Below are 14,343 nucleotides of genomic sequence, written 5' to 3' on the forward strand. Positions count from 1 at the left end.
TAATTTTTTCAATTTTCTCTGACATTTGCTTTTTCTGTGAAATATTGGATCATTTTACCTTTTTAAGTCTCAAACAGTTCATCTCTCTTTGGTGGAACTGCAGAGCAACTCATAGACAAGGGGACCCAACCAGATACCAGACCCAACTTCATCTTTAACAATGCATTTTATAAACTCATCATGTTTTTTAATTTAAAATTTGAATCTAAAAAGTAAGTAGTAGATATTTCCCTCTATAATGTAGTGCAGTACAAGTATAAAGTAGCATATATAGATAGGTGACAAATTAAAGGAAACATAAAGTGTCTTAGTAAGGTGTTGGGCCACCATGTGCATTGGCATCGGTTACCATTTTTGCAGTTGGCATCGATTCTATAAGTCTCTGAACTCTCCTGGAGGGATGAACACCATTCTTCCAAAAGATATTCCCTCATGTGTCTGACACGTTGGTCCAAAATCTCCCATAGGTGTTTACTGATGTCTTTCCCATGGATCTAAATGCAGATGTCACTTTAGTCACTGTTCCTTGTGAAACATTAGTTAGTTGAGCAGTCTTTGTGACTGAAGCTCCTGCCATCTGTGCCCCAACACTGAAGCCTTAATTGTAGCCTACCATGCAGTGCACCTGTGTGTAAGCATCTACGTTTGTTATGCTTCTCCACTCATTTATTCAGATTGTTCCTTTAATTTGTCACCCATCTGTACGTGGAAATACTCATGTAAAGTATAAGTAACTTAAATTATACCGAAGTAGAGTAGAGTTACTTTCCATCATTGCTTCTCACAGAGTTGGCAGTACTCCCCATGACTAATAATATGAACTTGATGTGTTAAATCCTTTGATAAGTAGCGTAACAGGGGGTCCATCAGAAACCTGCAGCTGTGGCAGTAGTAGTTTTACCTGCTGAACTACTGTACACAGGGAACGTTCCTACAAAACAGTAAGGAGAAGTTTTGGCATGTTGAATGTCCCAAGTAAAATTCAATGCGTCAATACAATCCTGGTGGTTCACTCAGGCATGATGCGTGCTGTGTTACATGTTAGTTATCACCCCTAACCCTTCACCCTGCCTCATCAGTGTCTTAAGCTCACCAGAGCTTCCCAGTATACACCCAGAGCCCTGCATTCATGTTGCCTCGTGGGCCTTACACAATGCTCCGGCTGGCTCTGAAGCACAAACATTACGGTAGACCACTAAATTCCTCACCCCGGCCTCTGCCTCCTTCTGAGATGAGGGAGGAACACTCTAACCCCCTGACTGCCCCAGTCAGAACCACTGGTGAGGGCTTCATCTCTTCCAGGACTCCAGTCTTCACTTACAAGAAGCTGATCTTTGGCCTCATTTTTATTGCTCACCAGATACTCCAGGCAGTGTAGGACCTGCACCAGCACTACACACGCACTTCCAGAAACTTCAGGTTCTGTCTGACCTCGGGGTAGCGCTAGAGTTTGAGATGGTTTAAGTCAATCTGGCAATTAGATTTCCACATTTCAAGTGTACAAAAAGGAAGCTTTGGCGTCAAAACAAAACCATTAGAATTAATCATCAAGGGACCATGAATATCTGTGGCAAACGTCATGGTAATCAGGTAATCCAGTAAAATATACAGTAGCATCTAGCTCTGAATCATAGTGTTTAGCAGACGGACAGACCTATGAACTCTTGTTGGCCAGGGATGATTTTAAAGTTACTGCAGAACCAATCAATATTTTCATGATAACAAATAATTCATATATATAATGTGAAATGTGATATAGAATTATCACCTGAGTCTGCAGTTCTGCTCAGCTCTGCAGAGCGTCTTAGCCTCTTTTAGCTCAGTATTTTGGTTTGATGCCCCACAAACTCTCACCAACCTCGTTTCCAGCTGCAGCCAGCAGCAGATTTCAGCAGGAAAGCTGAAAGCTCTAAAGAAAGCATCAAACAGCAGACAGACAAAGTTAATGCCTAGCTGATGAACTTGGTGGAACATTTTGCTGCTACAGAGCCAGATATTTTTCTCAGGGGTTAGATAAAAAGGAGAGTGAATATTGGACTTACATCAGGTGGACACAAACAGGACTCCAAATGAGTTTCAGGATCTTGGTTTTGTGCGTGCTGGCTCACTGCCATTACTCACAGGGACACTTGAATAGAATAGAGCCATCAGAGTTAATGTTATTAGTAACACCTATGCTTTTCTTGTTATTACAAGTCAAAATATCTGCAGTCAGAAAATGCCTATAGTGTCTTTGAATGTAATGCAAATACAGCAGTTTCTGGTGTGTTGCTGGATATAAATGAAACTCTTGACTCTAAGTCAAGAGTTATGTCAAGAGAACATGGCTGTAGTGCAAGACAAAAACAGACACATCCAATGTTTTGAATGCCCTTCATCATGGGGATGTGAACGTGTGATTATTTATCATAACTAAAATTGACAATAGGTCATATATTAGCATCCCATCTCAGCATCCTCCTTCAGACGAGGCTGGATTCTTTTACTGTCCGACCGACAGGCAGGAACCAAAAAGCACACATGACATACCGTGTCACCATGGAGACTGCCTTACCATTTGCTACTGTCACTCAGGATGTTCAGCATTACCCCTGATGACGATGTTTGTCTGCTCAGGCTGTTTGGCTGGTGTAAATTCGGGGAAATGAACTGTCCAGCAGAGTTGTTGTACACGAGAGCTGGTGTCCCATGACAACGTTTGACTGCTCATTTGTTTAAGAGTCGTCCTGGCATTTCAGTTAAATTCATGGCAGTATGAGAGGCTGGAGAGATTAGGACATTTTTCAGGGCCTGTTTCTCATCCTGGTCAAAGCCAAACCACATGTCTTTCGCTTCACTGAGGCTCTAGAGTTGGTTGTGCCAGATAGACATCCATCCATCTATCTATCTATCTATCTATCTATCTATCTATCTATCTATCTATCTATCTATCTATCTATCTATCTATCTATCAATCAAGTGTTTTACATAATGCATTCGAAACATTAAAATGTCAGTACTGCATGAAACATTAAGAAAAAAACAGATAAAAACAGAGAAATAAATACTAGATTTGTCAGTATGCAAGGTGGAAAATAATGAGTGAGTTGGGGAACATAAAAGTTTTTAACATGGATTTAAAAAATAATCAGAGTTTGGGCAATTCTTATATCTTCTGGAAGTTATTTTCTGGAGAATCGTAACTAAATTTTGCTTCTCCATGTTTAGGTTGGGAGCAGTTTGCAGATGGAAGAAGCTCAGAGGGTTTATATGGTAAAGACAGTCAGAGATGTACTTTGGCCCTAAACCAGACCATATTAATAGACAGTCAGCAGTCATTATGCCACACTGGAAGAGTGTTGAGACTGAGAACTGGTGAGATGTGTTCAGCTTTCTTTGTCATCGTTAGGACTCGCAGCAGCTTTCTGAATGAGCTGTAGTTGTCTGAGAGTTTTAATGTAGTGGCAGTAATCTAACCTGCTGGAAATGACAGTGTGGAGGAGTTTCTCAATATTATGTGTCCTCAGGTCCTTACTTTGTTTTGAAAATGGTAGTATGTAGTTAATTTCATGTAAGAGACATGTTTTTGTAAAGAAAGATCTTAACTGATATTCACTGATTTCTGCACAGAAATGATCAGTCATCAGATCTTTCCTTTCTGCAATACACCTCTCCAAACTCCATGACAATCCAGAGTCCCTGGACTCGTCAGATATCAAGAATTCAAAATGACTCATTTCTAAGCCGGCCACACAACTGCTGTGACACTAAGGTGCTTACCCTCAAGAAAGATAAAATAGAGCCTCAGATGGAGGAATCTCTCCACATCACAGTCAGAGGGCTTCATAAATGTGATTGTCTTGGCAGCCTGCTGTGCTGTGACGCTCCACGGTGGGTTTATATTGGCTGGGAACCCAGACTGGAAGTTACAGGTGTTGTCCAGCCTCACAGAGAGCCGTGACTTTCTGCATGGCCTTGACAGAGGAACAGGAAATATGTCGGAAATCAACGGGGGCCTCAGAGAGTGGTGGATGTTGGCCCAGGCTGCCACACCAGCCACAGCAGAGGAAACACCCCCCACAACCCCACACCCTATTCCTACCATGCACTCTGAAAGAGGATGTGTCAAAGTGGTTCCTTTTCAACACAATGTGGGATAATAACATGTCTCCATCTGCGTTGTTATTGGCATGTTGTGCTGAAAACGAATGTGTGGAACATGACGCATCGTCTTTAAAGAGTATCACAGCTAACATATTTTATAGCACTAAAGTCAACATTTCCACAAAGGATCCTGTTTAGACGGAGAGTTCACAGTCAAGTAAACACTGTGACGTCAACACTGATTCAAAGGACTCCCGCTATTAAACCTACAACCATTCTACCTCTACTGCTACTATCACCACTACTGGGTCATTCCATGGAAACTGTTCAGTTTAGACCTTGCAATTTTAAGATTTTTGATCATTTTGTATATACATGTATATGTGTATGAATATGTTAGACCTGCAATAAAACATATCTTGCAAGGTCAGACACTATTTTTTTAAAATCTATTTAATTTTATGCTAAAGCCTACGACCGGGTGGAAAGATTCAAAGTAATATGGCCAAAATTCTCTGTTTTCCCCATGTTTTGTGAGTGATGAAGTGGATATGTTATGCTTGACAAAGAGGGTTTTGAAAGAAAAATGTACCAAAAAATGCTCTGGAAGAAAATCAAAAGTCACCAACATTTAAATTTGTCTTCTTCAAACTCTTAAATGATATGAATGAATGAAATACATCGGCGTGACGAGGTGGAACATTAAACTTTTGGACACACATAAATCCTGCTATTTTAAGCAAAATATGTAGTTTTTAAAATTTGATTAACACATTTGAAGAACCGTGAAGAGGGAAGCATTGCGCTCCTAAAAAAAAAAAGTCTGAGATTTATGCAATATTCATTGAGTGTTACCTCACTTGAATGTGAGAAATGGTCAGAACAGACATGAGAAAATGACTATAGTTTAGCAGAAAACAGTTTAAATATAAAAATTGTAATTCAATTATTTAATTTTATTTTACTACATAATTATAAGTACACTTGAGTTAGTCTCTTAAGCCACTGAAAACAATATTGATAGTTTTATACCACCTTGTTTTTCCTTTAAACTGCTAAGTTTTCCATGAAACCTCATAGTTTTCCATGGAATGACTCACTACTGCAGCTGCTTCAGTGTTGGCCCCTGGAATTAATTCTTGGTCCAATCCTCTCGTCCCCTTGCTCCACATAATTTGTCATTTTGATGATGTCTCTTACTATTGTTTAAAGAAGGGAATTAGGACAGCACACCTGGTCAACTGATTTTAATTTGAATTGTCACACGGACGTTTCGGGCCAGGCGCCCTTCCTCAGTGTGTATACTGGCGATCAACACAATCCACAACAGGTGGACTTGATTATAGGCATCCACAACCGACACAACAAGTTCATCCCGGCAGAGGGAGCTACACATATGAGTCATCATAATCAAAAAATCATAAATTGAAATAAAAATTGACTTATGTCCAGTTCATAAGAAGACAAACAAAAAACAAACAAAAGAACAAATCTCATTCATGCGCCACATCACAGAGAACTATATACAGATCACACGAAGAAAATATCCTGAGTCCACAAAAGCAATCTCCCATTCGATCCCTTAAGAGCAAAGACGCTCAGACAGCATGTTCGATACGTCTCCCTCTACAAAAGACCCATGTGTCTTCAGCCACCTCTCCCCAAAAATAATAATAATAATAATAATAATCATAATAATAATAAAGGTAATATAAAATTAGTCAAAAAATATTGTTTGCCATGTTAACATGCACATTAGTATCCCAGTTTTGAGATCTTTTTTGATCTTAGTTTGGATATGACGTTTACATGGAACATGAGAAACCTTGTTATTCATATGATTCTGACAGTATCCAGGTTTCTGATCATCTATGGCCAGTTGTGTCTTGATTCCTCAACATCTCATTTCTCTACCAACACAAAATGTTTAAGAAACCTGGATCAGGTGTTTACATACCACAGTATCCTGGTTTCTATTGGAGTTCTCCTGCTAGCATATCCAGGTTTCTCAAATGAATGCCTGTACCAAATTATATGAGAATCCATCCAATAGTTTTCAAGTAGATGTCAACCTCATGGTGAACATCGAGAAAAAGATCACCAAAGTCATTGTCAAAGTCAGATTAATCATCTGGGAACCATAAATGTCTGAACCAAACCAAGTAGATGTTGAGATATTTCACTGAATAAGTGAAAAGTTTGCTTTTGGCGCTAGAGAGAAAGTCATAAGATCACCAAAGTCATTAGGATTCATCGTCTGGGGAACATGAATGTGGATGTGATGCTGCTAGCATGACTAAATATCAATGTCTAAAGGACCTGGGGTGCAATTCTAGGTAGCGGTAGCTCCAGCTTGGTCATGTTCTAGTAAACACGTTGTGTTTGTAGGTGGGAAGCCAGCAAGAGCTCTTGAACCTCCCATGTGTTAGAGGGTGTTCGGACTGAAAATGGCACTATTTAGAAAATAGAGAAAATACAGTTAGGCCTGCATTGGTGTGAGCATGTTACTGCAGTGTTGCTAAAAGATATTAGATCCAGAAAGTCCAATATGAGAAACTGGGTTTGAAGGCCAGCCAGATACTAAAATAATGCACAGCATTTTGGAGTTATCATGGCAACAACCATTTCATCTGACGATTATCAGGTAAATAGTAGAATAATACAATTCACTTTACAGTAATGTAATAGGAATTTGCACTTGCACATATTTGATTAGCCAGCACACTGTTCTGGATGAAGTTGCATTGCATTGAGGCAAAAGTTGAGCCAGGTTCAACTTTTTGGCCAGAGGACCCTGCAGTCCACAGCCGGAAGGTGATAGGAAGCGAGAACAACACAATGTGTTCCGGATATAGCTCACATGTGTCTGCAGTCATCCTCACGTCAACAGTAGAGTTGTTATTTAAAAGTCCACACACTTCAAATGTAAAATCCACCATTTGTTGACTGATGAACACCATGTAAATAACTGCTTCGGTCTTGTTTCATTTCATTCAAGACATGGATGGATGCAGAAAACATTGCCTTCCTTTGGATTTGGCTAACGTAATCATGATTTTATTGCAGTATATGATGGCTGTAATGATAATAATGTAACACCTTGCTCATTTGCATCAGCCAATCTGTGCTAGTTCAGCTTCAGCCAGTGTAGAATATTATAGTGAGAAGCTTTACAAAAAACAAGACATCATACTGGTTCTCCTCTGATCCCTGTCAGGCACAGGTCTCTCTGTATTTAAAACAGCTGCTGTCCCATTGTGAAACTACCACGTGGAACTCTGAAAACTGCTATGACAGTCATGTAAAGACTAATGGTGAATGTGCTCAGAGACATTTGTCAAGATTTGTTTTCATGGTCATATTTCCAAAATAATGGCTTTATATTTTTTTTAAAAATGTATATCTCTTTTTTGTATAGCAATTTCTAACCATTGCTTTGAAAGGTACTTTTAGTACTACTGCTCTGCAAATACCATTTGATCTATCATGTAATCCCCCTGTAAGCCTCATGTGCAAGACCTGAAATTTGGGAGACTCCTGGAGGTATCATCAAAAAACACAGAGGGGCAGCGTCTGTGTGTCCCCGGGCATGTCTGTGGAGACACTGCCCCCGTGAATGAGCTGGAAACAAACCATAGACTACACCAATTTTCACAAGGGTTGTTTTCTACAAATTCATGCCTTTAGACAAGATTGAAACATGCTGTAATGACATTAAATCACACACTTATGGGCTTTAGGATAGGAATAAACAATGTTTAAAGCTTTTTATATTTTAGCCTTTGTTAGGCATGTCAGTGGCATGAAATGCACCTCACTGCATTTACTGACTGATACTTGGTGATGGATAGAGTCTAAGAAACACGGCTCTTTGTTTATTTGAATTTTAAATCAGAAGTGTTAGTTCATTCATCACCCTCTAGTGGTCAGAATGAGAAATTTAACACCACTTTGAACACTGTAATTAATATTAATATTAATATTAATTTGAATATTAAAATTATACATTTGTCTAGTCATTCGTGGTGACAACTTTCACAATAAATTTATCAGATCAAACTGAGGAATTCATACATGAACCAACAGAAATGATCATTGTCCTTTAGTGGCCTCAGTAAGACACACACTACATTTTCACACATTTTACTGATCATTATTATTATTCTCAAGAAGTTTCAATGTCATGTTACAGTTAATATCATGGACACGAAGCACTTTTCTAAACAAGTTTTAGAACACAACAAAAGACTAAACAAAACATAAAATAAAATGATTGCTGAAACATTCAACTTTCACCAGAGTTCATGTGTGTTGAAGAGTTTACAGTATATACATTTATACTAGGAAAATAAAAAAATAAGTACTTTTTTGGGGAGGAATAATCATCAGTCAGTGCATGCTGTTCCTGCTCTGTTTTTTAGTCGTTCCAACATATTTAACCTCCATATATCAGGATGTACATTACAAACCTGCCAATGTCTTCTCCTGGCAACATGATAGGATGCTGTCCTCTACTGGAACTCTACTGGAAGTACAGCAGGGAAGCAGACTGGTGTACTGACTGATCTCCCCAGTGCTGGAGTTGTTAGGACTGACCTCTGACCTCCATGTTGGGTGGGTGCAGGGGAATAGAAAAAATATCAAATGTTTCCACATCATAATTCGTACATTGCATTTATTAAGAATGTATGTAATTATGATTATGTGGCCATGAGTAGACTGTTTGGCTATACTGTGTAGTGTCTGGCATTTGAAAGGCAGCATTAAAAAAAACGAAAGAAATAATAACAAAATATAATATTTTCCATAAGCTCTACTGGATAACACTAAAGTCTAAGACTGTTTTAATCTGATAGTAAGGCATAAAATCATTTTTACGATGTGCTGGACTTGTGAATGGATACATTTCACTACCTTTAATAACATGTTTCTAAAAATATCACTAATCACGTGATATACTTTACATTTGTGGTTAAGAAATACAAATTTAGCTTTATGTACTTTGTAAAAATATTTATCTATTTATATGTCTATGAGGAAATGATTTAAATAATTTGATTTGCTTTGAAAATCAAATTTATGAAAATGTACTTTTTCATAACTTATTCCTGATGCATCCTTTATGTAAATCTAATGTGTTCAAAGAGGCCTACATAGAGGTAAACTATAACTATTGTTATAGCTGTTTCCATGTAAATCCCGCACATACTGTGTGAAGGCCTGCGGGGAGAATATGCATATTAATAAGCCACTATAAACTCATAAATCATTGTGACTGCGGCCACGCCCACTGCTCTCCTATTGGCTGCTGCGCGCGTCATGTCGGCTGCGTCCCCTCTAGGTAATTTAAATAGCTCCTTGCGCAATTTGATGAATAGTGTCGCTGATACAGATGAAGGCAGGCATGTTGATAGACAGACAGCTGTAACAGAGAGGAGAGGAAGAGGAGCTGCGTCATGTCTCCTCCTCACGGCTACATGTAACCATTCATCAGCGGAGCTGGATGTCGGGGAGAGTTTGCTCAACTATTACCGTCACCGTGCCGTCCCGGGCTTCATGTTGTGTTGCTTTGCCTTTTTCTGGAAAGCTATGGAGACCACAACGTGTCTAGTCTAAGTGCGCTGTGTCGAGCTTATTGTGATATTTTTTTTTTCTCACCGTCTCAAACTTGAACGCAGGAGGAAAAGCTTCGGCTCGACAAGGTAACATGTCTCTTCTTCTTTTCCTCTTTTCCCGTCCTGAATAAAGCTTTGCTTTCCTGTAAGCTCGCATCTTATGGTTGTAAACAACGTTTCTGTCAAGATAAAACATATTTTCCATATTATGTAAAGTTAAATACAATAAACGTTAAAGGAAATACTTTATAATGCTTCCATTAATACGTTTAGTCTTCAAACGGGCACTCTTCCAAAAGTCCCATTTGGTGACTTTCCCTTCTTCACGTCAAAGTCCACCGCTGACATACTGTTAATGCCTGCCTGCCCATTCCTCCCAGTCTGCTGGTCATACCAGTAATAGCATTACTTTTGATTTATTGAAGCTGAAGGATAAAGAACATTCTAATATATTTTACATTTCACGTGCTGCATACATGGATATACAGAGTAGTATCAGTGAAATAAGAGAATCATATTTTGCTTGTACTGGTGTGTATTTTAGTGTTGAGGTCATAGTGAGCTTGTTATGTGAAGTCTTGTGTAGATTTGTGTCAGAGTGAGTGGAAATGGCTGATGTGGTGTATGTAGTGTTAAAACCTCATGTAATTACTGTGAGGTGATCATCCACAAGTGGAAACAGATAGAAATATTTTCCTCTAAAGCAAGTCTTTTTTCCCCTCTTTAATGACCCCTTTTTTTGCAAATGACCTAAAAGGAATTAACATGTTGTCCTAATAAGGAGATAAGTAAAAGTCAAATAATCGGGTTTAGCTGTTACACCTGTCTCATCTTCCGTACCTCTCTCTTGTGTGCCCAGGAGCCGCTGAGGGCCCACATCAGTATGGTGAACAGCCAAGCGTCAGGCATACCACCGGCCCCCAGGTCGTGTGCAGGATGTGGGGGGAAGATCGCCGACCGCTTCCTGCTCTTCTCCATGGAGCGCTACTGGCACACTCGCTGCCTCAAGTGCTCTTGCTGCCAAGCCCAGCTGGGGGACATTGGCACCACCTGCTACAGCAAAGGGGGCATGATTTTGTGTCGGAGCGACTACATCAGGTGAGGTCCTGCGCGGAGAGGAAGGAGGAGCAGAAGAGGAAGCGGCTGCTTTTAGATTTTGGAAGCTGTACAGACTGAGCAATCTGTGTTTTTGTGTTTGCAGACTGTTCGGGCACAGCGGGGCGTGCAGCGCCTGCGGCCAGTCGATCCCAGCCAACGAAATGGTGATGAGGGCACAGGGAAATGTTTATCACCTCAAGGTAAATCCCCAGCTCTCACATCAGCGCGCTCTATCTCCCACTGCTTGTTTGACAGAAACATCTGGGATTTGGTGGAGAGAGACAGCGAGACGGGAAGATGTGTCCCCACAGTATCAGGAGAGAAAGGAATTTTTTTTCCATCCTCAAACACACTTTCAAACTTTGCTTGAGACATCTTTAATGGTACAGATTCAACTGTAATGTTTCATATTTAAATTATTATTCAACCTTTAGATCAGGGATCAGTTTCTATCAATTGTTACAGAGGTTCACTGAAGCTGATACAATGTCCATTGTATATTAATGTGCTTTAGTGATTTGTTCCACTTCCGTGTCTGAGCCTTTGTGTCGCTGCTCCCTGCAGTGTTTCAGCTGTGCCACCTGTAGAAACAGACTGATGCCCGGCGATCGCTTCCATTACATCAACGGTACAATCTTCTGTGAGCACGACAGACCCGGCGCTGCCTTGCTCAACAGCCACCTGCCCCCACTTCAGAGCAACAACGTGTTGACAGACCAGAAGGTAAATAAATAAAAGAGTTACTGACACTGACACTATACTGTAGAACTAACTGTATTTAAAGCAGAGTGTAAATTCTCCTTACATCAACAGCATTGTCCTTTAATGGGGCTAATTACAATGAATACAGAAAAATCAGAGCTACTATTTTCATAATATAATGTAATGTGTCAGGTGACAAAGTCTGCAAAATGTCAGTTGAAACACTCAAGACAGAAAATTAAAGCCATATAAAAAATGGCGGTAGGTCGCCATATTTAGCATTTATAAGCAGAATATAAACATTTCATAAAACACACTATAATGTACGGTAATTGTAAACAGATTTAAGGACATTTTTAAGTGTTTATTAATGTACATGTATTAACTTCTCCAATCAAGACATTTTATATTATTACAACTGTGTTTTACTATATTGTCATTCATTATCTGTCACTTACATCTACATTATAGTGTGTTATAAACCATTTATTAACTGGTTATATACAGCTTATAAATGCTATGTTACAAGTACTGCACTTTAATATTCTACTTTTCACTCCACCACATTTATCTGAAAGCCTAGTCACAAATTATTATTATTATTATACGAATAATTTTTTCCATACACATATATCATCACAGAATATGATACATAGTTTTAGATCAAACTGCTCGATTTAAGTTTAACATAAGCTCCAACATTAAAATGCTGCTTAGATGTTCATGCATCAGTAATAGTAATGAATCATTAGAATATATAACAACAGAACACTGACACAACTATTCTACTGCAAATATTTGATTCTTTAAGTGCATTTTGCAGATAATAGTAACATTATGAATGCAGGATTTTTGCTTGTAACACAGCTTTTCTATAGTGTGGTATTGCTACTTTTATTAAAACTGAATACTTCTCCCACCACTGAAAAATAAATCACATGCAGTGTGTATACAAATGAAAAATAATAAAAAAAGTAAATGCTACCTTGCAACAAATCTTTAAAATGTACATTCATAGGCTGCTGATGTGATGATGCTCTTTACAACTACTGCATCATTCATTTGTGTCATATTGTATTTTGATTTTAGATGAATCAGCCCATATATGGGTGTAATACGATAGATTTTATTTGTTTATATCATAGGTTAAAATGAACTTGTGAATAAGCTGCGGGGCTGTGCATTCACATGACTGGATATATAAAAACATGAACCCTGTCTTGTGTCTTCTCTGCAGGTATGCTGAGGGGCAGGAACGCTGCGTGTTGCCCTCGCCCTTCCTCCCGAATCTTCACTTCTTCTCTCCTGCTACTGTCGCCGTTGTTGTGGATTCTCATCACCGCCCTGCCTCTCTTCCTCGGAGAGGACGCCGTTTCTCACAGAGATACCCTGTCCTGTCACCATATCACAGACTCTATACACCACATACAGAGTTGCATTTATGTAGTGTTCGATGTTAAAGTGGTCCGTGCATCATGCAAAGACTTACAGAATGTGTGGACAAAGGCTCCTTCAGGACTGAGAGAAAGCTGGAGGACAACAATGAGGATGAAAGCCTACACCGTCCACCGGAAGACGGAACAAAAGATGCTTAAATGAACGTTTGATGGACTGCAGTAAAATGACTGTCAAAGCTTTGCTTATGACATGTGGCATTATTTCCCCTGAGTGTCAGTGTTTTTAAAGAACTCTTGATCTCTCTCTTGTATATGTTAATCTGAGATTTTACACACTGGGGATTGAATATAAAATTGATGGGTTTCAGGCAAGAATCCAGGGCATCTGAAAATGTTCAGTCATAGGAAAACCGAGTTAAAACGAGTTGAAACACTGCTTGTCAGAAGTGAGATTCAAACCCGCACCAGAAACTTTTTTTAAGCACTCAAGGAAAACAAAAATCTAATGTTGCTGATGGCTGTTATTTCTGCACAAAGAAGAACTGAAATTATCCAGTGAAGGTCTTGTTGTTTTTCTTCTGTAGAGTTTTATTTCTTTATCAGATGCCTGTTCAATGTGTGGACTTAAAAACAAAAATCCTATTAAAATGATTTTCCTGTAACATGTCACGAAGCGAACTGAGGTCATTTTGAAGCCCCTTAGCAGCATTAGAGTGGCATTGTGTTGCATGGTACCTAGCATGGTGGATGTGGCTGTCTCTCTCACTCTCTTTAGCCCTGTATGGTGAAAACATGCCTGATTACCCTGAGGAATGGAATTAGGGGGCTTGAGCTCTGACCATTTACAGAAGCAATTAAACATGAGCCCTGTATCTGTTCTGCTGGAGCTCCTGGGAGGCTGAACTTGAGGCACATCCCGTGGCTGACTGGCTCAGTGGCTGCCTGCCTGCAGCCTGCCTCTAATAAAGCCTAATCTGAAAGCAGGCTAATTAAAGGGGAGTGGCCCCCTCTACATCCAGGGCATTTGAAACAATCTGATGTATTTACTGTTTACCATGTTCCAATTAAAGCTCCCACACAGCCTAGTTTGTTTCCCATCACAGCTCTTTGTTCTCTGCCACTCTCTGCATGGCTTCTGAAAATAATTTTCCCGAGCTGCATCTAATTCTCTTTAACTCGGTGTGCCTTTTTAATGCTATGTAAAAACTTTAAGTCTCAGCATTCCATCGGAGGTTTCAGTGTGATAGCGGTGGAGTACGCAGCGTGCAGGAAGCAGAAGATAGCATCTGCTCTACTTTCACACCTTGCCTGGGAGCATGGCAGCCATCAAACTTGCACCTTAATGCGCTTAGCTATTTCAAAACGTCCCACTTGTCATGGTAGTTGCTGATACTGCATCAATTATTTATTCCACGTCTGATCAAGAAGCGTCACGCAAATTCATTAAC

At 39.5% G+C, this 14,343-nt stretch overlaps 1 protein-coding gene across 1 annotated transcript; it reads left to right on the forward strand.

The window, feature by feature from the left end:
* Positions 1–9,444: 9,444 nt before the first annotated feature.
* On the forward strand, positions 9,445–13,564 carry si:dkey-90l8.3 (LIM domain transcription factor LMO4-B). Its single transcript, XM_067600850.1, has 5 exons — positions 9,445–9,785; positions 10,558–10,796; positions 10,900–10,996; positions 11,361–11,519; positions 12,736–13,564. Exons 2-5 carry the CDS (start codon positions 10,582–10,584, stop codon positions 12,742–12,744), a joined length of 480 nt encoding a protein of 159 aa, XP_067456951.1. The 5' UTR covers positions 9,445–9,785; positions 10,558–10,581; the 3' UTR covers positions 12,745–13,564.
* The last annotated feature ends 779 nt before the right edge of the window (positions 13,565–14,343 follow it).

Source organism: Thunnus thynnus, chromosome 2 (genome assembly GCF_963924715.1).
Source record: "Thunnus thynnus chromosome 2, fThuThy2.1, whole genome shotgun sequence".
NCBI classification, from domain to species: Eukaryota; Metazoa; Chordata; class Actinopteri; order Scombriformes; family Scombridae; genus Thunnus; species Thunnus thynnus.

What these genes read in the sequence shown, in the direction of transcription:
- si:dkey-90l8.3 (XM_067600850.1), top strand. Translation starts at nt 10,582, where the DNA reads ATGGTGAACAGCCAAGCGTCAGGCATACCACCGGCCCCCAGGTCGTGT. An exon ending in TGTCGGAGCGACTACATCAG is followed by an intron (nt 10,797 to 10,899) that starts GTGAGGTCCTGC and finishes TTGTGTTTGCAG; the next exon opens with ACTGTTCGGGCACAGCGGGG. An exon ending in GAAATGTTTATCACCTCAAG is followed by an intron (nt 10,997 to 11,360) that starts GTAAATCCCCAG and finishes TGCTCCCTGCAG; the next exon opens with TGTTTCAGCTGTGCCACCTG.